This window comes from Mustela erminea, chromosome 21, assembly GCF_009829155.1.
Source record: "Mustela erminea isolate mMusErm1 chromosome 21, mMusErm1.Pri, whole genome shotgun sequence".
NCBI classification, from domain to species: Eukaryota; Metazoa; Chordata; class Mammalia; order Carnivora; family Mustelidae; genus Mustela; species Mustela erminea.
Window position 1 is genome coordinate 6,614,378 of NC_045634.1, and position 24,126 is coordinate 6,638,503.

General features: G+C 47.0%; 1 protein-coding gene across 5 annotated transcripts; it reads right to left on the reverse strand.

Annotated features, from left to right (window-relative positions):
* Positions 1–5,158: 5,158 nt before the first annotated feature.
* On the reverse strand, positions 5,159–22,368 carry ERLIN2 (ER lipid raft associated 2). 5 transcript variants are annotated; one of them, XM_032328984.1, is made up of 13 exons: positions 22,260–22,357; positions 21,276–21,366; positions 20,934–21,055; positions 19,582–19,663; positions 18,475–18,521; positions 16,778–16,839; positions 16,486–16,611; positions 12,569–12,642; positions 12,361–12,419; positions 11,715–11,806; positions 10,792–10,881; positions 9,018–9,097; positions 5,159–8,640 (listed from the first exon to the last, which is right to left on the reverse strand). In XM_032328984.1, the coding sequence occupies exons 3-13, from the start codon at positions 21,038–21,040 to the stop codon at positions 8,446–8,448; spliced, it is 1,014 nt and encodes a 337-aa protein (XP_032184875.1). In that variant the 5' UTR covers positions 21,041–21,055; positions 21,276–21,366; positions 22,260–22,357; the 3' UTR covers positions 5,159–8,445. The 5 variants fall into 5 exon arrangements, with proteins under 5 accessions (XP_032184875.1, XP_032184873.1, XP_032184876.1 ...); XM_032328982.1 differs by having other exon boundaries at positions 21,276–21,404; positions 22,260–22,352; XM_032328985.1 differs by lacking the exon at positions 22,260–22,357 and adding an exon at positions 21,976–22,252.
* Between the last annotated feature and the right edge of the window lie 1,758 nt (positions 22,369–24,126).

Here is a 24,126-nt window from a genome sequence, read left to right on the forward strand (position 1 = left end):
ATTTTGTTTTATTGTGCTTGATTTACAAAACTCGGTGTGTGCTTTTGATTTACAGCCTGCCTCAATTTGGGCTTTCCGTATTTTAAGAGGTCAGAAGCAGGCTGCGGCGGGCACTGCCTTACCGGAGGAGGGCTCAGGCCGCTTTAGACGGTCTAGCATGACCTCTACACACATTCAGTCCAATTCTTGAGTGTCCTCTGTGTCCAGCTCTGCGAGAAGGAGCCAAGAATATAAAGGCTAACACGGTAAAATACAAAGTTTGATAGATGGCGAAATAGTAGGTGCTGTGGGTAGGTAGAAAGAGATCAATTGTGTAAAGGAAAGCGGTTTGGCTGTACAGTTGAAAGATTTTCAAGCATTTCAACTTCATGAAGTGGGATGCTATTATGTTGGAGAAAAGGCCGAAGTTTGTTCCTCGGGTTGTCTTGGGGCCACTGGGCTTACTTTGAATCTTCAGGAAGTAAAGGGCAATATTGTTTCTTCTCTCACCATCTTCTCAGAACTCAGGAACTCAGATAAAATCTCTTATGTTGTGCTCTGGGAAAATCACTTTGGAGCAGAACCTAGGGTACTTGCCATCAAGGACTACTTTTTGGGAAGTTTCTCTTTTACTAGGTACAAGGAACTGGGTTATCTGTAAATTAGGGTTGCCAAAGACATTAGTAGTAATTGTGTTCAAATAAAATGGCTCTGGACTTGATAATTTCTACTCCTGACTAAATGACAACAATTAAAACGTGATTAGAACAGCCTTTCATGGTGTGAATAGTTTGCTGTAGAGATAGCGAGTTGAAGGTGCTAGGCAGCAGTCAGTGCCGGGAGGAACAAAGGGGTTTACAGTAACCAGGACCCTGGTGAAGAAATGTATAGAGGAAGGATTGGGTGAACATGACATACTTAAAGTGATAGGGTACTTCAAACACACATTTATTTTTAGAGAGGGAGCATGTAAGCAGGGAGGGGCAGAGAGAGAGGGAGAGGGAGAGAGAGAATCTTTAAGCAGGCTCCACACCCAGCACAGACTGGCTCAGGGCTGCATCCCACCACCCTGCAATCATGACCTGAGCCAGAATCAAGAGTCAGACACTTAACTGACTGAACTGCACAGGTGCCCATGGAAAACATTTTAAAAACCATAACTACTGGGGCGCCTGGGTGGCTCAGTGGGTTAAGCCGCTGCCTTCGGCTCAGGTCATGATCTCAGGGTCCTGGGATCGAGTCCCGCATCGGGCTCTCTGCTCAGCAGGGAGCCTGCTTCCTCCTCTCTCTCTCTGCCTGCCTCTCTGCCTACTTGTGATCTCTCTCTGTCTGTCAAATAAATAAATAAAATCTTTAAAAAAAAAAAAAAAAAATAAAAACCATAACTACTTCATCAGATCTAACGGATGTACATACAATCCAGGGGATAGGTTATTATGACAACAAGCAGAAGTCCTCATTTAATAGATTTCATTTACTGGGTCATGTGTATTCTTTGAATTTCAAGGTCAATCTCCCCCATCCCCATTCCCCATATTGTACCTGTGCGTGGCTCCCAAAAAGGCATCAGAAGAGTGACTTAAGATTTCAAGTTAATAAGGACAGTGGTGCCGGGGCACCTGGGTGGCTCAGTGGGTTAAAACCTCTGTCTTCGGCTCAGGTCATGATCCCAGTGTCCTGGGATCAAGCCCCGCATCGGGCCTCTGCTCAGTGTGGAGCCTGCTTCCTCCTTTCTCTCTACCTGCCTCTCTACCTACTTGTGATCTGTCAAGTAAATAAATAAAATCTTAAAAAAAAAAAAATAAGGACAGTGGTGCCAAGATTGGGTAGTGGTGGCATAGGGCTGATACACATTCAATCTTGGTTTCCTCACTAAACTGTGATCTTGGATAAGTTACTGAAGCTCTCAACTTTTCATCTATAAAATGGAGTCAATATCTCCTTCAGAGGTGCAATGGGGATTAATGGAGAAAATATTTGTAAGATAGTTAGCAGAGTGCTTTGCCAAAGCAAGTTTAAATGTTCAACAAGTGGTAGTCCCCCAGCCCCCCGCCCTTATCTATTTAGTAAACATCCATAGGGGCATTTCTCTGTAAAGATAACTTGGGGGGAGACCAGGATGCGTAAGACAGGCTTTACTGTGGATTCATTTCTTTTTTTAAAGATTTTATTTATTTATTTGACAGATATCACAAGCAGATGGAGAGGCAGGCAGAGAGAGAGAGAGAGAGGGAAGCAGGCTCCCTGCTGAGCAGAGAGCCCGATACGGGACTCGATCCCAGGACCCTGAGATCATGACCCGAGCCGAAGGCAGCGGCCGAACCCAATGAGCCACCCAGGCGCCCCTGTGGATTCATTTCTAAGATGCTTTTCACCTCTAACATTCTATAACCTTATGAAAATGGAAGTAAAGACAAAAAGATCAGGGTGACCCCGGTCTCATCATTTCACATTTTTCAATGTCTTTACTTCTCAGCTATGCTTTTGAATGAATTTTATTCCACTTTTTTCTCCTTATTTTCGTTTTCAGTTTCTTCTCTTCCACTTCCTGGGACATCAACCATCTCATTTAACACCTCATTCTTCCCTAATCCTTGAAAAATAGAGGTCCACAATCACTTCATCACCTGTAACTGTCTTCAAATTGCTCCCCACGGTTTGCAGGGACAAAGAGGAAGAGAGAAAGATTAAAAAGCCAAATACCCAGAGGAACAGATTTTATAAGTAATTTTATAAAATCTAGTATAGTTATTTACCGTCAATGTCATCAAGTATTTAAAACATGAACTTCTGTTGTCTGAGGCCCTGAATTATGAGAAAAACGTTCATACTTCCTTCTGAGCTTACTGTGATTCTTTTGGGAGATAAAAAAAGATAAAATAATAGAAAATTACAGTTGCCTGGTTACTTGGCTCTAAAGAGAAATGGAGAAATAATGCCCATGTCCTAATTCAAATGAATTGAGGTAGAGGAGCCCTGACAACAATCCCTCAGCAAACATACTGTCACATTTGGCTTTTGAAATGCGAATATAGATTCTAGAACCACAGACCTGGGCAGAAACTTTAGAGAACACTGGATCTTTCATATAGAAAGAATGACATTGAAACCATCCCAAACAGCACAGACCCTCCCCAAGAAGACCGTCTGAGAAGAAAACATTATTCCTATCAATCCCTGGGTATCTTTTTCCTTTTTTAAGATTTTATTTATTTAACAGAGAGAGACACAGCAAGAGAGGAAACACAAGCAGGGCGAGTGGGAGAGGGAGAAGCAGGCTTCTGGCCAAGCAGGGAGCATGATTCGGGGCTTGATGTGGGGCTCGATCCCAAGACCCTGGGAACATGACCTGAGCCGAAGGCAGACATATAACCACTGAGCCACCCAGGTGCCCCTGAATTTACTTTCTATTTGCACATGACTACTTCTCCTGATTTCAAATTTTAGCCAATCTTACCTTAAATGAAATCTTTTAAAATACTCTACTGTGCAAGCTAATTTCCTCTTCACTGGTCTCAAAGGAGCTAGAGAATACCTAGCCAACCCTTGTGCAACTTTTATAAAGTGAAGTCATTAAATTCCCCTTCCACCTTTTATGGGGTCAACTTATGGGTTTTATTTTTTTTTAATTTTTAAAAAACTTTATTTTTTGAGAGAGAGAGAGAGAGTGAGCAAGAGAGAGACAGACAGCATGAGCTGGGGGCACGGGAAGCAGAGGGGGAGGGAGAAGCAGAATCCCCACTAAGTAGGAAGCCTGATGCGGGACTCATTCAAGTGTGACCCTGGGATCATGACCTAAGTCAAAGATAAACATTTAACCAACTGAACCACCTAGGCACCCCTGGCTTCTTTTTCTTTTTTTACTTTTTAAATTTTGGTTTTAACATTTTGTTTTGCTAGCCTCCTCTTAAAGTCTTTTTTTCCCAAATTGGGAATTCCTCTCAAGAGGGCCAAACCTGCTTCATTTGTACATGGGACATTTTTGTAGATGTATGTATTCTCAGTACTGTTTGCTGCATTCCAATATTGTTCCCTTTTTCCTCTCTGCACTATGCAACCTGTAATCTTACTCTGTTATCCCATTTGTTCGATTTTCCACTTAGCGGTACCCACTGAATATTTGTGTGCTCTCTAGCCTGTTTTCCCAGATGACTGAAAATGTCATATATGGCAGACCCAGTGCTAACCCCTTCACACACAGAATTTCATTTAATCCACTCAACCCATTTTATAGATGAAGAAAGTGATTTTCAGAGAGGGTAAAGAATTTATTTTAAGGGGTGCCTGGGTGGCTCAGTCATTGGGTGTCTGCTTTCAGCTCAGGTCATGATTCCAGGGTCCTGGGATCGAGCCCTGTGTTGGGCAGGCCTGCTTCTCCCTCTCCCACTCCCCCTGCTTGTGTTTCCTCTCTCGTTGTCTCTGTCAAATAAATAGAATCTTTGTCTCTGTCAAATAAATAAACAGAATCTTTAAAAAGAAAAAAAAATTATTTAATACCATACACATAGGAAGTGGTCGAGCAGGGACCCGAATCACGACAGTCTAACCCCGGGGACTATATTCTTAACTTACCTATTCAACTGGAAGTTCATATTGTGTATGTAGTGGCTCACACACCAACAGAGAAAGTCTGAGAGCACACCATTAAAAACCCAAGAAAGCCTGGGCTTGGGTTGCCACGTTTGGCAAATAAAAATACAGGCTATTCAGTTAAATGTGCATGTCATATAAATAATTTTTTACTATGTCTCCTGCTATACTTGAGACATACTTATACTAAAAGTTATTAGTTGTTTATACAAAATTCAAATTGGACCAAGCATCGTGTATTTTACTTGGCAGCTTTAGGCTGGGCAACTTTCCAGAGTAGAGACTGGGACTTTCTGACTGAATTGGTATCAAAATGAGTTCTGGGTCAACTGAAATGATCTCTACCCTTGGGGCCAGAATTGCAGCAGTGAATGGATTCTTTAAAATGATCAATTTCCATAGCACCTACCAAGAATCATGCCATGTTTACAAATTAGTTGTTTATTGTTTCTACATTAATAATGGGGGTATTCATCTGAATATATTTTTAGGGTGATCTTGCACTCCACGCACTAGGGATGTTTTATTTCTTTGTATCACCTATCCTAATATTAGCTATCGCTAAATTTCACTTTAATAAAAAAGTAAATACAAAGAAGAATGATTTTATTTATCAAGACTGAAAATAGATATAAATTCACACCTTTAGTGTTGTCTAAAACAATACCTCCAGCTATCAACCCAAGGTAATTAATCCAGCACATTATTTATAGAGTGATTAATATAACAAGAATCATTTCTCATTTACAGAGGGGGTCATTAAACCGCTGGGGCTCTTTGAAAGTAGAATTACTTTCGATTATTCAATCACCAGCTTACACAAAAGCAGAAATAAAAAGAAACTGAAATTACAAACACAAGCTGATTGACTATTACTTCCTTTCTAAGGAAGCAATAGAAGAGTGGCTCGGACCCTACCGAGTAGAACTAATGAAGTAGCCCGTTAAGTTCACAGACACAGAGCAGCCACTAGTCAACATACAGGTTTATTCTCAACTGAGGATTGAAGTTTATCTTCAATCAAACTTAAAATGCGAAGTCAGTAAGACGACGACCTTACTTTCACTACTTACTCTCTGTAAATGGCAAAGCCAACAGTGCTGAAAGATATATGGACCCAAAGAAATTACAACAGATCATTTAGAAAACAACTTTTTTTTTTTTTGGAGTCAATATATTGCCAAAATTCTTTCAATTATATTTTTCCTCCTTCAAGTTAATATGACCACAGATCCCTTCAAATTTATTTTATTTTAGTCTTATAAAAACTATTAACAAACTTTGGCTTCCTTGCAAATATTCTGTCCTTATATTAAAAAAGTGATTAAAAACAGTACGAATAGGAACCACTTCTGTAAAGTTTAATGAGAAACATTCAACCAAGGTGCCTTTTCCTTGGAAAAATCCTACAAAAACTGAATTTTATAAACAGTTACGTATTTTGATAGAAGTTCCATTTACAAATAGCAGCCATGACTTTACTGCCTACAAATGTGTAGGCTGTCACATTTTACATGTTTAGGATTCAATGTTTTAAGATCAGATTTTCTAGTGAGTGCTGAAGACACAGAATCACACAGATTGGTTAGTCGTCCCGTGCTAAGGAAACTGCTGACTTCCATGATTTTACTATTCAGGCAGGTGCAGCTAACCGCGGAATTTAAACAGAGGGGCACTATGACATTTCTATTTTTTGTTCAAAGAGGAAGCAACATTAGCATTGAGGGAGGCAGGGGCAGCAGGATTTGACTTCGAGGCTCTTTTGTGGTTAAAGTTTATCAAGTGCAAGGGTCAAGCTGTCACAGGATGTTAGTATTGGGCTTTCAAGAGAAGAACCTGAGCAAACGTGCTATTGAGAGGTGGAGAGATCCTTGCTTTTTGTTCTATTGAAGTAGTGTTTTCTGAGGCCTAGGCAGCAAATCTGAGAGTAGAGGAAGCAGAAAAATATGTATGGGGATACTAGATGTCATGTGTCATGTTGTTCCCAACAAGGGATTAATGGCATCGAAATGGGAGGAGGGTGAGAAGATCTTAATAATGGATACCTATGTTGGCCTTGGGAGACAGTTTTCTGCAAGCACTTTCGAGCACATAAAAATCCATCATTGCCAGGAACAGTGGGCTGCTTGCACGAAGTGTGACCAGGACCACTGGTGTGAGAATTCTTAAGTCCCAGAAATGAGAACAGGTAAGGGCAATGCTTGAATTAAGAGGAGTTAACATGTTGTTTCTACCTAAGCAGGCTGAATGCTCCCCAAACTCTCGACAAGCCTGGTGCTACCTGGGAGCAAGCTGGCCCGAATTCTGGGGCCATCCAATAAAGCAGAAGTCTGGGCACGGGACCAAAAATGAGGTGGGCATCTGTGCCAGAAGGTATGGTTCATAGTTTCGCTGAGGGAAAAGGGGTACCGTGGTAGTTTCTTTGGTAGTGGTGGTGGGGAGGGCAGCTAATAACAAGGCCAGACCCTAAGCCGGAGTTTGTCATGGAGAAGACCAACACGCCTGCAAGTGAAAGGGGAGTTAACCTCACAGTCTGGTACACAGCTCACGGCCTACATACGCTGGAACCCACCTCCTCCCTCTGATTTCAGGATATAAGAAAACCTTCCTTTCATGGTTGGTCTTCTCCATCCCAAATCTCCCAGAATGACACAAAATTTTCCTAACTAGAAATGGGGAAAAACAAAACAAAACCAAACCCAACCAACAAAAAACCACCCCAAACCATTCGAACAGATTTTGATGCAGCCCTTCCAAGCCAGGGACCTGGGCATGAGCTCGTGACGTGTAGGCCACAACTGTCTCTGGAGGTAGGACATTCGGTCTGACCCCTGTGTGGCTGCTGGCGCCCTAGACTTCAAAACACATGCTACTAGCGGGCTCCCTTTTTATCACTCCGTCAGACCGACTGCCTGTAGGCTGTAAGACCAGGAGATCCTTTGGGTGTCTTTCCTCCGTCCCCAGAGGCGCTCTTGGACAGAAAACCTCCATGGTGAGAAAGATGCTAGGCCTCAAGGAACACATGCACTTTGCCAAGCAGGTACCACGCTGGCTGAGAGACAGAGCGACCCCCTTGAGCAGCTAGTAAGACACTTGGGTTGTTTGTTCCTATCTTCCTAATGCTGAGTGAAATCAACGAAGAGATTCGAGAGGGTAAAAAAAAAAAAATCACAGAACAGGTGAAGAGCTTTAAGAAGAATTGTGGGTGATGCCCAAACCCGGACTCTGGAATGTAGTCAGAAATCGCTGCTTTTTAAGCCCTGGGGTGGGGAGGGTAGGAGAGAGAAGCTTGCAAAACCTAGCACCAGTCCTTCCTTGTGAGGGCTCGAGAGAGCGCGCTGCGAAAACGACTCCTATGTGCTGCCAGAAATACCAGCAAAGCCCATTGTTCTCGGCAGCTGCTGCCCCCCAGCTCAGGGCAGACTCACAAGCACACAGCTACTCAGCGGCTGAGCCTTCCCCACAAGCATCCTTGGAGGCAGAGGTGAGAAAATTGGGCTGCCTTTCCCCAAATGGGGGAAAGCAAATCACCTGGAGGCAACACCCTCTCTCCCCCCGCCTCGGTAATGATCAAATCCCTCCTTACGCCAGCGTCAAAGGGCTAAAATGAGTGTCTGGAGGGCAAAGGTCAAACCCACGGTTCGCCCATCTTAACAGAAGTCACATGACCCGCTTACCTGAATAAGACCCCAAATCATCAATCCCAGCCCTCCCTTCCCAGGAAGGGGAATAGATTTAAATCCATTTCTTCTTTTCGCTCCACAGAATGTGGAAGAGAGTCAAAGCAGGTAGTGTGGGAGGGAGGAGCATCCCGGTTCATCATTCAAAAATAAAGATCTTTTGTAAGTGTCATCCGAGGTTGTATACAAAAAACTTTCAATTCTCCTCCGGGTCTACGTCCAAGGGCTCATCATCGAAACTCAGCTTGTCAGCCAGCCCCTCGAACTGCTTGCCCAGACCGCCTGCAGAGTCCACGAACATGTTCGGGATGTCTTTGCCGAAGTAAATCTTGCTGTTGGAAGCGATGGCTCTGTATTTCATCAGCTGCAGGTACTCCGGCGTCAGCTTCAGCTGGAAGAAACAAAGCAGAGCCCAGGTGGAGCCCGATCCGGGACAGCTCTGGGGGGCGCCCTTCACAGAGGGTCTCTGTCCAAGCAGTGCGCCCCCTCGACTCTTCCAGGCCTCACAGCTCTCCGAGTGATGGGGCACTAATGGATCTGCACGGTCAGAGCTGCCAGTCTGAGGAGTTTCTGTTTCACACGATGATACAACTTCTGCGGAAGCTAGGCTCAGGGGATGGGCAGCCCCCGTGCCCCACAGCACAGCGGCCATCCCTTCTGGCCAGGAGGGCCTTTGCCGGTGGCAGCCATCCGACATCCGGAGCTCTCAAACAACATTAGTGCAAGGCCAAATAGACTTTCCCCTCCCCAGGTGGCCCAGGGTTTTACCTTGTTGGCTTCGGCCAGCTTCATAGCGGTGTAGCACTCCGCATCGGCCTTCGCCTTCTCCCGGGCCAGGAACGCAGCATCTGTGGGCAACAGGGCAGTGAGTGCAGGGCAGAGGCCACCAGAACACTGGGCCCTGGGCCCTCCCCCTGTCTGCCTCTGTGACCTCGGGGAGACCGAGGTTTTTTTTTTTGCCTCTGTGCTTTGGTTTCCTCTGTTGCAAAATACGGAAAGAGGTATTTTTCCCTATTTCACAAGTCGTGGTTGAAAATCAACCATGATGAGGAGGTGCCTGGATGGCATCCCCCTGCGGTGGGGACTAAAGATGAGCAAGGCCGCTGCTGTGCCCAGCAACCTCTCTGACAGCAGGCTCCGGAGAAGCACTGCAGCCCACCGATGCTTCTGTTTCCCCGCACTGACTCCTCTTGCCGCTCCTCTGCGTGGAAGCCGCATGGGGCCCACCCCCACCTCGAGCCTCAGAGCTCTCCACCTCATCCCTCTTGCGGGGCTCAGCAAAAGCCCCAGGAGCCCAGCTGGAGGTGACCTCACCTAAAGAAACAGCTCGGTCCCTCTCCAACTTTGTTTCCCTTTTTATTTCCATCGCTCATTTCAAAAAGGTCCTTGTTAACAGTGAGGAAGCTGGCACAACTCTAAATAAGGCCACAATACACCGCGGTCCAGACCAACACCTGTTTGGACAAAGTCCTATTTCAACCTCCACTGCGCGTGCGACACTTTTCCTCAATCTGATGAGATGCGCTTTCTGTCGAGCTGATGCAAAACTTTTGCTTACTCCCTTGCCCTGGGAACGAGGCCAACCTCCCGTGAGCGATATCTGTAGCCAAAAGCCTGGTAAGGACAGCCAGTCTGCGGGTGGGTTCTTCCTGCCCACCCCCAGCGAGACCCTGGGCGGAAGGAGGGTGGAGTCTGGCAGGGGTGCTGGCTGCAGGTGGCTGTCAAGTGGCCTGAGCACCTGATGACATGTTTTTACAAGAAATAAGAATGTCTTGTTTTGCCAAGAGCTCCCTAATGAGGAGCCACTGACCTGTAAAATCCTAGCTGGCTCCTTACCGGGCCTACTCAAAGCCTGACAGGTCCCACAGTGAGTCCAAGTGGGCACAGGACTTGGAAGGTGGGCCTCGAGGGCCCATTTTTGTCCTAGAATTTGCTTGATTTAAGGCACCGCATGAAGGAAAGGGTAGGTGGTGGGAACGAGCTGAGGGCTTAGGGGCAGGGAACTGAAGGTGAACAGAGTTCAGAAAAGCCAGCAGAGAAAACCTTCTCCAGCTCCAGTGCTATTGGTGCTGAAAAGGTGTCCCTTTCACAGCTGCCTTGATATTCATGACAGGGGCTGCCAAGAGCAGACTTAGAGGTCGCGGCTGTGGTGTTTGCTGACGTGCACGGGGGCTACGGAAGGCACAGGGAGGAGCTGCAGTTCTGGCCTCACCTTTTTGCTCACTTCCTAGGCTCTGAGACCCTTGCCAGAGAGCAGGACCTTCAGTGATTTCCTTTTTCCTTAGGCCATCACATGAGCGCGCCTAGCCGCACGCAGTGGACGTCTGCTGAGTGAGCGAACGCTCTCTGAAATGGAAAACTGATGCCAGCCTGGCCCGTATCTACCCCAAAGTCGACTCAAAGCACAGAGAAAAAGTGATTTTCCAAAGAAATCATCACATCTTAGAACAAAGATGAAAGTACGAAGGAAATGAGTGTCTCACCCCCTTGTCACAAGGTGGGGCCCGAGGAAACCTTGGGCGTTCACGTCATCTGTGCTCACCTTCAATTTCTGAAATCTTCTTCTCCGTCTCCTTCTCCATCACCTTCTGCCCATAGGTGATTTCTGCGACCTGAGCCACTTTTTCTGCCTCTACAGTAAGAAAGTTGAGAGAAGGCTCAGAGCTCTGGTATTTCAAAAGCTGGACTGTTTGACCCTTCCCGAGTCTCTGATGCAGGCCGGTGGGTTAGCTCAGAAGGAGAGCCCGGCGAGGGGCACAGAAGGGCTGTAACAGTGAGGGCGGTACCACGACATCGGCACAAGACAGTAAACGGAGAGACCTGGGCCCCGTGACAGAAGCGAGGAGCAGGCTCTCACCTCTCCTATCACAAGGGTATTTCTCCTGAACAAATAGGCTAAGGAGTAAGATACTCTCCAAACAGTTTCTCCCTGCCACTTCACTTTGGGAAGCAGTTAGTCACTGTTGATAATCCAGTGTAGTGGTTACGAACCAGGTTCTGGACAGAGTCCCTGGGGTTGAATCCCATTTCTACCAGTTACTTGCCATACGACCCTGGGAACATTATTTAAACCCTCTGGTCTTTGATTCGGGAAAATGAGGTTAACGATAGAACTTAGGTCACCTGGTAGTTGTGAGGAGTACATGTGAGCACATGTAAGTGCTTAGAAAGGTACATGACCCATATACCTGCTCGACAGGTTATCAACCATTCTTATTATCCGTTTATGCATTAAGAAAAAGGTTCTTTTCATTTCAAACGTAAGGAGAGACTCAAAATGCACTGCCCCTAGCTGTGATCTGACGACTTCCACTCTGCTTCTGGGAGTACGAATGCCACTCCTGCGCCCCAGCAAGGGTTTGGAGGGCTGTGTGATCTAACAGTGCCCGAGGCTACCTCTCAGCTTCCCACCACCCCCAGCGGCCCCCTTTGCCATGTGAGGGGATCGCAGAACCACATTCAGACCGATGAGGGCCTTCTTCCGCTCCGTCTCAGCTTCCTTCTCCACCACCTTCTGTTTCTGTGCTGCAATGAGAAGCTTCGTCTTCTCACTTTCCCTGATGGGGGAAAAAAAAGCTGTGAGGCCACCATAGAAGAAGCTACTGAGGAACTTCACTGTCTCCCGGAGAAGCCAGACTTCCGCTGAGGAGAGGCAAACTGTGAGTTTGTCCTGTCTCCTGGAAGGCTGTTCAATGTCCCAGGGAAAAGCAGGTCTGTTGCAGACAGTAACACGGCTCTCTTTCACCTCCAAAATAACTCATTTGTGGGAAATAAAGTATAATTTACTTTGGTAAAATGCACCTGCCTGCCCACTTAAACACCTTCCGCTCCTACCGTCTTTGATATGACCCAGGAAGCACAAACAATGCCCCCTGGCCCTGTAAAAAGCAGCACTGCTGGGAAGGGCTTCTCCTGTGGCTCTCCACCACAGCTATGGAGCCCAGGTGACTATGAGACGCACCTGCTCCATCTCGCAGAGCGATGGGCTGTAACGAATACTCAAGAAGGGCAATGAGCTCCTGGCACGGCTTCAGTTAACTTTGGGATGGGATGAGGTGGGGGTGGGGCAGGGGAGAGTGGTGGGTGTAGCTTGGGCAGCAGAAATACTCACATCAACTCGTAGTTTCTGCGGATCGCCTCAGGGATATTGGGCTTGGTCACCCGCACAGCCTGGAGGAGGAAAACAGCCCAGGAAGGTGATGGTGGCCAGGGGCAGAGCACCGCCCACTGGCCCTTCATCTTTCTGCACAAAAAGGACATCCTCTCGAAGGGGGGGATGCCCCTTTAGCAGAGCAGGCTCCCATTGTGGCCATGCTTACTTGGATGACAAGCCCAGGGGCCATGGAGGTCAGGTCCTGTTGTAAAGCCAGCTTGAGGTTTTCGTCAATCTGATCTGGAATCAAGAAAGACGGCAAGAGTTGTGGTTACACCATAGGCAGTGTGGAGGAAAGCATGGGGGTAGAGGACAAACTGTACCACCAGCTCAAGAATGCACCCTACGGGCCAAAGGGCTTTCCAAGGCAGAGGGCTTATCAGAGCCCAGAAATCTGAAGATCCTTGGCACATCTTTCAAAGCAACATGCCTCTGCAGCCACTCTGTGCAAGCTGGATGTGAGAGCATCCTTTTCCTGTGGCCTCCACATACAATCACGGAGGCTGTAGAAAATAGCAACCTAGGGGCACCTGCGTGGCTCAGTGGGTTAGGCCTCTGCCTTCGGCTCAGGTCATGATCTCAGGGTCCTGGGATCAAGTGGGGAGCCTGCTTCCCCTCCCCCTCCCTGCCTGCTGCTCTGCCTACTTGTGATCTGTCAAATAAATAAATAAAAAAAACTTAAAAAAAGAAAATAGCAACCTTGCCCAAAAGGAAACTGAGCTTTAATAAGAAAAAGGACAAACAAGTCTTGCACATTTCTTGAGTCAGGCGGCAGCCTTTTCCTAGACAATAGCAGCTAAAGAGAAGCCAGGCAGCCTGTTTTCGAGAGGAAGGAAGGTGGAGTGGCTACGCTAGGTATTTCGGAGAGAGCCAAGCCATTGAAATCCAGTCATTTGAGAAGTTTCTAAAAGAAAAATAGACTCTGACGTCAACGAAAGCCCCAAGGAAGACTATTTCCATTAAGAACGCCATCAAAGAACACAGTGGGGAAAATGAAAATTTATGGTTCTGGAAACGAGCCCGAGTCTTTTGATAGTCGTTTGCTTTGGCCCTGATTGCTGTGTGGAATTCACATGGGAGCTGTTTCACAGGCAAGTGTAGGAAGAGCTCTGACAACCCCTCCCAACCCCCCTCTTTGTGGCCGGGATCCTACAGCCCCCACAGCTGCCCTCTCTGGCCGGGCCTTCTCTTCCTGAGCCCTGCCCAGGAGGTCCTCGGTAAGACCTTGGATGGTGCTGAGAAGACTCCACAGAACCAGGTTAGGACAACCGAATTGAATCACCTCCCTGTCAGATGCCACCCACTTTAAGTGGCCGTTTTTGGCCACTAGTGCCCAAAAAACAGGGGCCTCTGAGGAATGGCAAGTGGAACTCCCTGCCTTTAACAGATGCCCAGACCAGACTGAGGCCCACAGAAGTTCAGTAATGTGTTCATGCTAGTTAGGAGCCAAAATAATACATTTGTTTAATTACTATGCTTTAATTTTTAGGGCTGCTTTATGCTTTAAAACAACACTATCTTCAACTGTCTAATTGGTAAGCAAGAGATTTTAACGTTTCCACACACTGGATATGCTCTCACAAGCCTCTTAGCACGAGGGAGAAATGCCCCAGAAGGCAGCACCTCAGACCTGGTATGTGTTTAACAACTTGACAGCCACGGATAAACATCACATTTCATATTTTTTTTCTTAATAGGATACCAACCAAACTTTGAGATGTTCTGTGCCCTCCCTAAGTTAATAATAAATAGTCATTTATTAGGCCAAATTATATCTGACTTAAAGCAGACAACCGTGGTCCTGGGCTCATAACTTTCCAGGAAAATCTGGAAGAAATATTTTGCTACAGGGCACCTGGGTGGCTCAGTGGATTAATCATCTGCCTTCAGCTTAGGTCACGATCTCAGGGTCCTGGGATGGAGTCCTGCAGGGCTCTCTGCCTACTTGTAATCTCTCTGTCAAATAAATAAATAAAATCTTAAAAAAAAAAAAAAAGAAATATTTTGTCAGGTGGTTTATTATGAAAGTAATATTGGTAATAAGTTGTTTATACATTATAGTCATGCAAATAAATGCAGATTAGGTTACATTACACAAAGAGATTGCCAGAGGTCATTGCTGAATAAGAACTACGTAGTGTTTTGTAAGACAGGTATGGAGGAGGCATCAGCGTAAGCAGGGATGAGAATTACACAGTCATGTGGGAGGGAAGTCAGGGCCATGAGTCCTGAGAGGACAGACACAGCTAGTGGAAAACCTCCCACGTTCTAGGAATGGCAGTAGAGACATGAATTCCTCCTTTACAGACACAAATAGGTTCTAACCAAGGCAGAGTTTTTGCTCGAAAGATGTAACTTTAAAAAGAAAGAAAATTTCAAAGCAATTACATTTTCCCAGCTTCACTGTACAAGAAGTTTCACTAAGCTACTAAGTTTATCTCTTGGGCAATATGAAATTTGTTTTTTTTTTTTTTTCTTTTTTAAAGATTTCATTTTTAAGTAATCTCTACATCCAGTGTGGGGCTCGAACCCACGATCCCGAGATCAAGAGTTGTGTGCTCCACCGACTGAGCCTGCCAGGTGCCCAGACAGTAAGAAGTTTTCTATTGCAAAACAATTTCATATTTTCATTTTCTCTTCATGGAAGTTACAGTCCTTTGTCTCTTGTTGTTTCAAACGCTTTAAAGTGTTCTTTTAATGGCACAAGTTCTAAAACCAGGGCTAGAGAGAAACTAAATACTTTTTTTTTTTTTTTTAAAGATTTTATTTCTTTACTTGACAGAGACAGACACAGTGAAAGAACACAAGCAGGAGGTTGTGGGAGAGGGAGAAACAGGCTTTCCTCCGAGCAGGGAGCCCAATGTGGGGAACAATCCCGGGACCCTGGGATCATGACCTGAGCCAAAGGCAGACACTTAATGACTGAGCCACCCAGGCGCCCTGAGAAAACTAATGCTATTTTATAAAGTGCTCTTAGTTTGAAGTTAAAAACAAAAAACAAAAACCAAAAAACTAGTAATAGCAAATTCACAGAATTTTTCTTTAAAGCATGCTGAATTCAAACCCTGTAAAGTGAATTTAGATTTATTTTCTATTGCAGAGAAATTAGAAGTGATTCTGAAGACGACCCGAATCAGAAACGTGTGCAAGGGGCTCCCTCACTGAACTCACGGGCAGCACCAGGGGTCCCTCCCCGCTCCTATCTACTCTGCGAAACATTCTGTCAGGGTCCTTTTTAATGAAGAGTCCTGGGAAGAGACATTGTCCAGTCCTAGTATCAGGAATAGTTGTACTATCATTTACTCTTAGCACTGGCCACTAGAAAACTTCTGGCAGCAAGCTTCAAGAGAACACTTAACCACAAAAGAGCTCGAACAATTACTGAACTGTTTCTTTCTCTTGTTGCTGAAGTCAGCCTATGTTTACTTTGACTGGTAAAAAAGGTCAAAAAGTGTGTACGTAAGCATGTGGATTCTTTTAAGTGTTTTCCTATTCATCTCTATGCATGCAGGCTTCAAGAAACTAGGAACTTTAAGCAGCTCTGGTCCTTGTCCCGCTTCTAGAATTAAATGTGAACCCTACTGTCCTCCTCACCTCTCCTGGAGGCCCTTCTTTCAGTGTGGCGGACAGAGAAGCACTCTGAAGCGAGAGCCAGGAGAGGGAGGGTCTAGCCTCAGCTCTGCTAAGAAATAGTTCTAAAACTTCCTCTTTGGGCCTTAGTCCCCTCACCTGAAAATGAGGGTTTTGGGGTGGATAATCTCTAAGGTTCTTCTAGAATGGACTCTGTCTTCGTTACAGAAGGCTGTTTTAGGGATAGTCGGAATGCTCTGCCTTCCAGGCCTCTGATTCGGGCCAGGAGTCCTCTAGTCCACGTACGCCTGTGCGCAAGGCTCACCGGCTTTCATGACGTTCTGCCACTGTCACCAACATTTTCTAGAAGTTCTGCTTGGGACCAGTTCCCAGGCACTGGCTTCTTTGACACTTCCTATCCCTGGGAACCCATCCTCCTCTACGATAGCTCAGAAGTAGGCGGTGGCGGGTACAGCGGTGGAGGCATGCTACGGCCAGCAGAGGCTTTCTTACCGAAGAGCTCTATGTAGACCTCCTGAAGGGTGTGCACACTGCAGAACTGGTTCAGCTCGTGGTGGATCTTATTGAAGATGAGAGCCTTGTCGTAGTCAGCAGTGTAGTTCTTCACGATGTCATACACTGGGAGGGAAGGCAGGACTGCAGTCAGAAAAGGCAGGACTCCCTTTCTCAGACACAGTGGCTCTCCCCGCCGGAGGTGCTGAGACAGACATGGGGTGGCAGTGCGGATGGGGGGAACATGCTGGGCAAAGCAAGTCGGTGGTGAAGGTCAACTGGAAAAACGTACCTGCATTTGGGACCAAGAAGTTCACCACTTCAATTCGGTCAAAGTAGATCATCACACCACCACTGTTGGGGGAAGAAGGAAGAAAGAAGTCACCAGTAGGCTCTGGAACAGAGTGCCGTCTCTAGGTGATGGCATCAGGTGTGTGACCTGGCAGAAAAGGAGCAGAGGAGTTCACGGGAGGCCGGAAGGCACGAGATCTCCAAGTAGGAATCTTCCAAGCTTAGAGCAAGAACACCATCTCCCGAGAAACCACACCTCCTCAAAGTATCTCCATAAGGAGAAAAGTGTAACTTCTGGGTGCCACTAGGAAGAGGACAGTTCGTATCTGCTGAATCTGCAATGCCTTTTGATGGGAAAAGAAAAGTGAAGGGTTTCTCAGCATTTAGAAGGCCACCGTGGGACTCTATGGTCACTGTTTCTCCCTTTGTCTTGACCATCACTTTGGTTCAGCACTTCCCTCTCCTGGCACATATTCATAATAAATAATTTTAAGCATACAGAAACGCTGAAAGAACAATACAACTCACATGCATACACGAACACCTACATTTAGCAATTGCTAACATTTACCTTACAGATTGCTCTGCTTTTTATGCTGAACATTTCAAAGTGAGTTGCCGTCATGATACTCTTTCTCCCTTAACATGTCTGTGAGCAACATGCACTGAGGTATAATGACATCCTTCTACGTCCCAAATCTAAGAAAATTAACAATAATTTCTCAACGGCCTCTAATACCAGATCCTTATTCCAGTTTCCTGTTGTTCCTGTTAGGGACTGAATTGTGTGCCCTCCAAAAGTCCATTTGCCGAAACTCTTAAAAGCCCCCTGTCACTGTATTGAGTGAGACAGGGCCATAAGGTGGTAATTAAGACTCCATGAAGTCATAGGGGTAGGTCCCCAACCCGATTGGACTGGTAAAGGAAAAGGGGCAGACACCAGAGATTTTCTGCCTGCGTGCACCCAGGAAAGGCCACATGAGGACACTGCAAAGTCACCATCTGCAAGCGAGGAAAAGAGGCTTCACCAGAGACGAAGCCTGCTGGCACCTTGGACTCTGTTTCTGTTCAGTCTGTGGCCCTCTCTTATGGCTGCCCGAGCTGACTCAGCCAGTCCCCGTCTTTCATAGATGGTATTTTTGAACCAAGTTCTAATTAAGGCTCACCATGCCTTTGTTTATGTCTTTTAGGTCTGCTTTCCAACCCAAAGCTCCTCCCTGTGATGCCACCAGGTCAGCTGTCCCGTGAGATGCCCTAATTCTGGATTTGCCTGAATGTTTCCTTGTGGTGGTGGTTTGTGATTCTATTCCAATTTGGACCTTCTTTACTTGTCACCCAGACCACTGGAGTGGTGTTCTGTTTGGATTTCTAGACCCTGAGGTCAGCCCTTACCTTTACAACATTCTCCAGCTATCAAGTCATTTATCTGCTGAGAGCTTTTAGTGGATCTTCACTTATAAGGAAAAAAGCCCACACTTAGCACAGAATTCAAGGTCCTCCTGAACCTGCCTACCTTCTGTGATTTTTCCTATGGCATCACACGTGCTCATCATTTCGGAATCAAGGGAGCAAGGAGGCAGGGAATTTGGTAAGACCACCGAGAAGGAATGCTTCTCCCTTCACTGTCTCTAACAGTGAGCGCTAACAGCCAGTCCTTCTGCCGACATAGGCTTACCCCATTCACCCCAGGCAGCTTACCTAGTCCCGCAAGGCACATTCTTCACCTCATCTGTCTGCAGTGTGGTCTAGAAACAGAGAAGACATAAAATGGCTATAAAATGGGCCATGAGGAGTAAAGTAGCTTAGTTTTGGAATCCCAATCGCCTGGTCCTTGAGGTTATCTGGGTTTACCTTTGGCCTTGTTAAACAAGAATACTCTGTCTAATCTTCTTTATTTACACAGGGTGTCTGACTCAGAGAAACAAAGGTACCTACCCCAGCTTCACTGTAAGTGAATCACCATATGCACTAGCTGTGTAATAATGGTTTCGTTAAAAAAAGAGAGAAAGAACTTGGACGAGGAGTTCTAAGATTGTCTTTATCTCTACTGTCCTACTTTCACTAGTTTGAAACTAGAGCATTCTGTATGTAACCTGGCTCAGCCCCTTCTCAGCACTACTGTGAGACTCCTAAGATCCTGGGCACAAAGGCACTCTGAAAACCAACGAGCACTGGAGATGGCAGAAGAAATGCACAGGGAGAATGCTGGTGTCCCAGGGTATTTTCCTGAGTCGGTTCAAAAATCACCCTCTACGTCTTATCCCTCTTAGCTGCACATACTTCAAAGATGGCTAGTCTATCTGAGCCAGGCCTTCTATCTGTTAGAATTAATCCTAGTCTTCCTTGAGACGTCATCCCACTTCACCAAGTCCAACTTTCCTCTCCCCCCCACCCCTCAAATTACGTTCACATCTATGAAGTTCAAATAAGAACCAGCAAAATTACCATGTTTTATTCCCATTTATCTAGGTAACCTGTGACTAAAAACACACAGACCCACACATCCTACTTTTCCTTCTTTATCTTCAGCACATTCTTCTCTGGCTCTACCTTGACGTGAAAAAATAATTCCCAGCTGGGGCCGATGGGTCAAGGCAATGACCCCATTCAGCCATTTCAACAATCAAATAAAGCTCCAGAGTATGCGGTTCATGGGGCCTCATTCTTTCTATAGACACGATACATTACATATACACATTCCTTGAAGAGGCATTTACTCATCTAATGGGAAATAATTCCAAATCATTTGTTTGCCAACACCCCAAACCTGCAGAGGCCCAAACATGCCCCACAAGCCCAGTTCACCTGCACCGACTTATACGATGTGATGAAAGGAAGCATGAGATGGAAACCCGGGCCGCTGGTCGAAGTCAGAAGGGCTCCGCCTCTGCAGAGGAGAGAGACGTTTAGCAAGAGCTAGCAATGACAGCAATTACGATTTGCACCCACCTCCTCTACGCCCCATAAACATCTCATACAGAATGACATGTGCCCGAGCCATGTCCGTAGACCCCTTCCTCTCAGCTCAACCCTGACATTCTAGGAAGCCTGACGGTAAAACACAAAACCATTATTCATGCTTTCGAGGCAGGAAAAATAGGCATATGGGCCAAGTGGAATGAAGACAGCAGGATCCCTGGCGATCCTGAACAGAAGGGGAAGTCTATTTTACTTGGTCATACCCGCTGAGTTTGTGGCAATCCTTGGGGGGCAGTTAAGTCCAGTAATACATTTACCGACTAACTGCACTAATACTGGAGTCAAGGGACACGAACAACCAAAAGAGTAATTTTAAGAATGCTTTAAAAATCATCTGCATACCTTTTTTGGGCAGTAGGGTGACTTTCAGAACCAAGTTATATGTAAAGGGTAACAAAATTAAAAGCCTTTTTTGGGCACAAATGAGCAGCAGGTGGGGAGAAATAAAGGGGAGAACGGAGCCCAGTGAAACTTTCAGAAATTGCTATTGACAGTCCAGGAATAGGCATCTTGGGCACATATAAGGGGTTCATAATGGCTTAAAGCAAAAAACTTGAGTCACGGAGGTTACTGAGAGGAAAGCAACCCAAGATTTATAAGTGTTTCTTTGCTTTGCATTTCCCCCCCGCCCAAAAACAAACAAACAAAGAAAAAAACCCAGGAACAGAGATGCAACGGGCTCCTCTTATAAGAATCACTACTCTTGGGCTTGCCTTGATTGATATAGATCAGTCTGAAGGATTCCTTTTTCCTGAAATGTTAATTTTCAAGAGTGGGTATAAACGAGCAGAGCAGGCTAGCTCCTCGTTCCCATCAAGAACTGGAACTCATGGGAGGTAACCTTGTGGCACCAAGATTCCGGGGAGGGATGCAAGAGAAAACAATGTTTCAGAGAGGATCTGCAAGCACTGGTTTCCTTTAGATTTTGTCTCTAAATCTTTAGACACATTTATTGTCCACCACCCATGGCATCAACTTAAGACAATTAAGCTTTAGAGTCACATTTATAGATGCATATAAGAGTGTGTGTGTATGTCCCTTTCATGGTCACTGACACCACAGCTCCATCTAAAAAGACTCCTTTATTCAACAGACACAGATAATCAACAGAATCCGCTAGACAGTGACGAGGAAAGAGACATTTAACAGGGAGCTGCAAGCTTCTGTCTCTTCCTTACCTGTAATACACCCCAATATGTCCCTCTTCTATCTTGTGCACAGCTGAGAAGAGAGATGCACAAAAGAAACTGGTAGCCACAGCCACAACTGCTCCCAACTGAGCCATCAGCGAACCTGTATCCTAGGGAAAAAGACGCAGGAAAACGTGTGTGGTCCAACACGTAGGAGAGAAGTCACAACGGGGAGAGGACCCCACTAAGCTGAGCTCCCTGAAGTGGCTCAGGCCCAGCCTGTTGTACTATGGCTAGCCTGTTGTACCAAGGCTAGATGTCCAACTCTCTTCATCCTATTCTCAGGCAACATTCCCACTCCTCCCCCAGCTGTGGGATCATATTCCCTACCTCCCCCAGGAGGCAGTGGCTCCAGATACAGCGGGGCCCCAAGAGAGAACCAGTGCCAGTTGGGCAGCGTTCAGAACACAGCCTTCTCTTCCTGTGAACACGAATGTGCTGTCACTGGAGTCACTCATGCTAGTAAAAGGGAAGAGAGGCAGCTGCAGTATGTTGCCCAAATTACAGAGGATGTCAAACGACAGGCAGTTGTGGCTATGTAATTCTGGTCAGAGCCTCCCAGTCCTAATTGCCTGCCATTTCAAAGGAAACCATTATTTACTCCTTTCAGATGCTGGAGCGACAGAGTCAGCATGTGAGCAGAGTTCACATGATGGGATTCTCTGGCCTTTCGTCCACCTTCCCAATTATTCCTTTGGATCCAAACCGGGGAGGGCTCTGAATACACCCTCCCACACACCTGCCTGGCACTTTGCACCTGACAGGTCCCCCAGGCCCATGGTTAGAGGAGAAAGAGGGTTCTCCAGGGTGGGCTGACTAGGATCCTGGGACCAACTGCGTTCAAGCACCAGGGTAAGAAAGAGCTGGCATCTAGAGACTCATTTCCTAAACAACGAAGGCTCTGGAAAAACGATGGTTGACAGCAAAGTTCACAGTCTGGCGTGCCTGGGCCCACCCGCGCAGGGCGTGGACTCTGCCTCCCGGGGCTAACACAGCTCGGGCTCAGACGTCTACGAGGCGCTTATTTTACCGTGGCGGACTCCAGCTACCGATCTGCAGCTGCGTCCTTTCTGCAAACGCCCCCCCCCCCCTCCGCCCTCAACCCGCGCCCCTTCCCTGCCCTCTTCGGAGAGAGGGTCGCGCGTCCCTAGCGCCCTGGGGCTCGCGGGGAAGGGACGGAACAGAAAGGGGTTGCTTTCTCGCTCCTGAGGGAGAGAGGCTGCGGGAGCTGGGGCCCCGGAGAACGGCTGATGAGCTTCGGCCGGGAGCCGCAACTAGGCCCAGTGCGCACACTAAGGGGCGGGGGCCGCGTACCAAGCTGTCCCTCCAGGCGCTCCGTACTCTTCCGAACCCCCGTGCAACCGTAGAAACCGCCACGCCCTCCACACGCTACTTCCTTCCGGGCCCGTCGCTTTGATGACGCCATTAGTTCACGCGAGAAGAACACCCCTTCCTTAGGTCGTCAGTCCCACCCCCCGCCCTCCGAGCTGTCAGAGTCCGCGCTTGGCCGCCAGAGGGCGCCGGCGCCTCGGTCCGGCCCGTGAAGACCTCGGGTTAGGGTTTCCAGGTTGGGGACCCGTGCCGAGTTCTTGGAGAGTGACGCGGGGGAAGGACGCTCGTGGCCACGGGTGCTGAATGCCGGAAGGGGTCTCCTTCCGAGGTTCTAACTCTGGAATTTGCTCTGGGTTCCCTCCCCCTCATTGGGTCAAGTGTGTTGTTTTTCGGAGCAGGTACCCGCGAGTAGCACCCGCTGTTGCCCTCTGCACGCGCTTGCCTATGGCGCCGCTGAACGGAGCACATCTTTTCAAGCGTGGATTAGCCCCAGTGCGTCGTTCATCACACACAGTCCCTATTTTGAATTGCCCTTTATACTTTTCCAGGAGCCTTGGTCTTTGAGACCCCCAGAGCACCATTCAGCAGCTTAAGAAGGAATTATCCCCGTTTTAGTGAACAGAACCTGGAGCTCAGTGAGATGCAAGGGTCGCGGTGGATGACAGTCCCCTCGATGCTTCCTTAACATCTGGACTTAACTGCCTTTGTAACACCGGTCCGCAGTCCACAGGGCTGGCCGTTGCGTGCGGTCTCCCCCAGGCTGGACTGCAGGTTTCCTTGAGGGCGGGGACCGCGTCTGCACTTCCCGTGCGTAGGTGCTCAGTAAATGCGGACTGAAGGCGCAGTGGCTCCGGGAGCGGGATCTAGGTCTCCTGTGTCCTAGTCTAAGGGCATCCCGTCGTCCGCTGCCTTGGCGGTTCAGCAGCATCACATTGGGACGTTTCTAATTCAGCCACTGAAGTTATTTTGTTTGCAGCAGAGGAAGAGTCCACTTAATTGCAGTGCTCAGTAAATGAAAAGCTTTTACACAGAGAAGATGGCAAGATGGTGGTGGTGGACAGATTCAGGACGCAGGGAAATGAAAGCTGTAGGTTTTCCAGGCATCTCTGCTTGGAACTCACCCTGGGTTTGTTCTGGGTGAGTCTGTGTTGGGATGTTCAGAGTTGTATGGTTAAGGCTACAGGTGGGCTGCCTGGGCTCTGTGTGCCCATCTCTGTCTCTACAAATCCCCCCTCCTTCCAGCTGGGCAGTCTTCGGATTGATCCTGTCGATACCTAAAAGCTTTTTGTCTCCGTGGTTCAGTATGTAATTCAGCTGGGCATGCTTAATAAGTTTCGTAGTCGAGTGAATGAGTCAGAGAAATGGAAATATTGGGGTTTATCAACCCAAGGAATGGGGCTTAGCCTGCAGCATAAAGGATTTGAGTTAGTTGTAATTTAAGAATTTCCTGACTGTTAAACTTTGGAATGAACTATGAGTAGAAGTTGTGGGATTCTGTTCCCAGGAAGCTTTCTGCCAGGCCTGGGTTGTTCAACTGTGGTGTTGCCTAGAGGCTGAGGAGGAACTTCAGTAGATGATCTAGCATTTCTGAAAATCCCTTTCTTAAGGCTCCTGTGATTTTTCTGACAATACACAGCATTATCAAGCAGATAACCCTGGGATTTCTTTTAAGTGGTTGAGTGAAGATACTCCATTGTCAGACTGCCTGGGTTCAAATCCTGCCCTTTCACTCCTCCCTGTGCCTCTTATTAACTGTATGACCCTGCAAAATGATTTATCTATCTGGGCCTCAGTTTCTTCATCTGTAGAATGGGGGTAATAATAGTACAACCCTTCTAGGATTGTTGCA